This window comes from Orbicella franksi, chromosome 9, assembly GCF_964199315.1.
Source record: "Orbicella franksi chromosome 9, jaOrbFran1.1, whole genome shotgun sequence".
Classification (NCBI taxonomy): domain Eukaryota; kingdom Metazoa; phylum Cnidaria; class Anthozoa; order Scleractinia; family Merulinidae; genus Orbicella; species Orbicella franksi.
In genome coordinates, this window is record NC_138153.1 from 28,703,548 (window position 1) to 28,707,127 (window position 3,580).

Consider the following 3,580-nt stretch of genomic DNA (forward strand, 5'->3'; position numbering starts at 1 on the left):
AAAATATGACGAAAAAAGGAACTCATTTTAGTGTATGTTCGACTGAAGAAAAAAGAATGAAAAAAGAATGAGAAAATCCGCCTTAATACATTTGTGTACATTTAATATTTTCAGAAATATTCATTGATTAAAGGTTTGGCTTATTTGATTAAATGGTACTATACTTGTCGATAGATTTCGGTATTTAAATGTTGTCATTTTGTGTAAAAAAACAATCACAAATCACGGAATTTCAAATGCGCGCGCGTGTTTCCCGCGCGAGATATTCTAAAGAGTCATTTGGTTGCTAGGCTCAATTAACTAATCCTGCCGTTGCCAGCCATCCCGAAACCGAAAGTATCATTTTTAAATGGAACTGAACAGGGCGACTGCTTAAAGGTATGTGAACTATAAAGGAGTTCTTTGACGCCAGCGTCATAGGTCGGCAATACGTGCTAAGTTGTAATGCTGACTCAATTCGAGGAGAAAGTTTTGTGGAATGGAAAGATAAAGAAATCTTTTTATTCTTCAGGGAAGTAAGCATTATTAAAAGGAAGCACGGTTCAGTAATGTCGCGCCGGTTTAAAAACGAAAGTTTTTCTCATTAGAGTGTTAAAAATTGAGGTTTCTTTTGTTCCACACGATGTTCGTATATTGCGAACATATCTATTTGTTTTTTTCTTTGATCACTGACTGTAATATACACAGGATTTTGTTGATCAGATCGCGCTCGTTCTTTACTGTGTGTAATCCAGTTTAATGGTTAAAATAGTCAAGCTCCTGAACTGGCAGAGATGATTGGAATAAATACCTGTAGTCTTCTTGAGGATTGTGACTTAAAAGTAAACATACAGTTAGTGACTCAGCGTTCAGTGACTCAGCAAAAGAACCGAACTAAAAGCTCGTCAACACTACGACGGAGAAATTTGAAAACGGAGGTTTCACTCAGAAAACGCATCAAATGTTTTCCGTCCACACTACGACAGAGGAATTTAAAAACGCAACAGTCACCGATCATCTTGGATTTGTGTTCGAAAAAACTCGGTCAGGGAAATCACGTACGCGTGATTTTCGGGATGTCTTCGTTTTCAAAATGTTTTCCGTCCACACGAAAACGAAAAGCCGGTATTGTCAAATTACTCCAGTTTGAAGAGCGCTTTCGAAATGAAAAGCTGCGTTTTCGTGACGGATTAGTGTGGACGGTAGGCCTAACCGTAGAAATAAAGCTGCGTTTTTAAATTTCTCCGGCGTAGTGTTGACGCGGCCTCACTAATAATCTTGAAATGATTCACTCCACTTTTGACCACTTCTTATTAGTTTTAACAAACTGGTTATCCAAGATGAAGAAGTCCGCGGTGGATACAGCTGGCAAGGGGGAGGAAGTGGATCAAGATCATCTTAAAATTGTTCGTTTTTACCGTGAGAAAATGGATTTACAGCCCATCCACAGCGCACTCAGAAGCTTTAATGTGCAGGACGGCGCACGAATGTCAGGAGTTTACGAGATTTACAGAAATAATGAGGTGAGAAACAATTCAAGTGATGCTCCCGTTGAAAAGGTGACTAAAAACGGCCGATGTGTCTCACTATGATTGTTAATGAAAATGAAGAATGATCATCGCAGTAAATTTTCCAATTTAAGCAATTGGAAAGAAGAAGCCTGAAAAAAATCAGGGCTTCAACGGGATTCGAACCCGTGACCTCCGGTATCCGGCACCGGTATCGCGGAGGTCACGGGTTCGAATCCCGTTGAAGCCCTGATTTTTTTCAGGCTTCTTCTTTCCAATTGCTTAAATTGGAAAATTTACCGCGATGATCATTCTTCACTTTCATCTACAACCGCAGTTCATATATGAATTATTTCATATAAACTTCACATTATGATTGTTAAGATACAAACTTAACTTATGTAAACCGGTAGTGTTTTATGTAGACCGGAAGTAGTTGTAAGCTAAACACCAGGTTGAGGCTCTGTATTGCACCATATTGAGTTGTTACACGAGTCCATGTTGTGATGTAGAAGTTTTCGTCGTGTACGAATAAAACTTGAGTTCCAGTTGCTGTCTCTGATGTTTTAATCCACCGAAAAACATGGCCACGCTCGCAACATAATTTTGGCTACTCAGATAAATTAGAGTGCATATATTTCTAGATTTCTCAGCTTTGAGAATTGAATAAAGGGTTTAATTGCGTTTTACTTTATTACTTTATTTCAAGTATGATTCGAAAATTCAGTGATAAACATTGAAAGCTTGCAATGAAATAATGGGAGGTAATATCGACAACCTTGTATATTGAGCTCGCCGCAACCGAAGTCGCCCATTGGCCGGAGCCGACTGCGAAGAGAACTTTAATATTTTTTTTCCAGATGACCGATTTGTTTCAAAATTTTGCTGGCCTAAGTCGATTTGATGACTATGTAACCTGATACAACCCGTTATCTAGCTGTTCGCCGTTTTTGCATTTATCTTTTTGCTGTAATAACTGCATGTGCTGAGGACAATTCTATTCTCTTTTTCTCTTGCTTGCTTGCCTAATTCTTTTCTTCTTTGTTTGTTTGTTTCTTGTTTGTTCCTTTCTCCAGTTCTTAATGAGCTCAGTCTCACGCAAAAAAGTCACCTTTAAATTGAAGGAAACCTAAAAATAATAGTTAACTAATATAGAAAAACACCAAACAGATGATAATAATAAAGCATAAAGAAACAAATGGAGAAGATTAACACGGATTACAAACGACGAACTAAATACTTGAAAAATTTAGGCTAAAATTTTCAAAATGCGCAAACCGTGGCTTCTGTTACCAGTTTAAAATCCAGATTACATCAAAATTAAAATATACTATCACTATATACTTACTATACTTTCCGTTCTTCTACAGATTATCTACATTGGAGGCAACCCTTATTTCAGCAACATTCGGGACTGTCTTAACGCTCATTTTAGCGGGAATGACGGTCTTCCGATTGGTCGATATCTCAGCGGACCAGGAAAAAAACGATGGAAAAACATTGCTGTACGATGGATGACATGCCTAAATCCGCCGGAAATAGTGTATTATTTGCTAGAAGATTACCAGAACAGACATGGCGGCTTGCCAATTTATAACAATGCGCCTAATGTTGATTCAAGAGATTGGGAATCTGACTGACTTTCTACTGATTTGGCTTACAGGACGGAGTTTCAAGTTTCATGTTAAATACTTTCATCTTGTTATGCATCAAAGGGACTGAAGGAAAGAATAAACTTTTACATGTATCTGAATTTGTGACAATAAAACTCCATTTTTGAGCCAAGTAAACCATTGGCGTTTCTGAATTTGGAATTTGATGAAATTCCTTTTTCCTCCTTTCACCGGCTATGAGTTACCTTACGGAGTACATGGCCTGTCCACAGAGTTGACGAATTTCTCTTTTATACTGGCGGTAATTTGTTTGCTATGGATTCCAAACACACTGTATCCATCACCTCTGCATTTTCCTGTATTCAGAAGTCCATTCAAGTTTCAATTTTCCATATCAGCCTTTTGCGCACGCTCTCATTGACAATTCGCGGACCGTATTTTCACTTTACGCAGGCTCACACTCAACGAGATTTCTTTTCC

At 38.1% G+C, this 3,580-nt stretch overlaps 1 protein-coding gene across 1 annotated transcript; it reads left to right on the forward strand.

Annotated features, from left to right (window-relative positions):
• Positions 1-899: 899 nt before the first annotated feature.
• On the forward strand, positions 900-3,428 carry LOC145498803 (uncharacterized). The gene is made up of 2 exons (XM_081478739.1): positions 900-1,502; positions 2,858-3,428. Exons 1-2 carry the CDS (start codon positions 1,263-1,265, stop codon positions 3,125-3,127), a joined length of 510 nt encoding a protein of 169 aa, XP_081334865.1. The 5' UTR covers positions 900-1,262; the 3' UTR covers positions 3,128-3,428.
• Positions 3,429-3,580: the final 152 nt, after the last annotated feature.

Coding starts and splice junctions, on each gene's coding strand:
- LOC145498803 (XM_081478739.1), top strand. CDS start 1,263: ATGATTCACTCCACTTTTGACCACTTCTTATTAGTTTTAACAAACTGG. Junction 1,503..2,857: donor AGATTTACAGAAATAATGAG/GTGAGAAACAAT, acceptor GTTCTTCTACAG/ATTATCTACATTGGAGGCAA.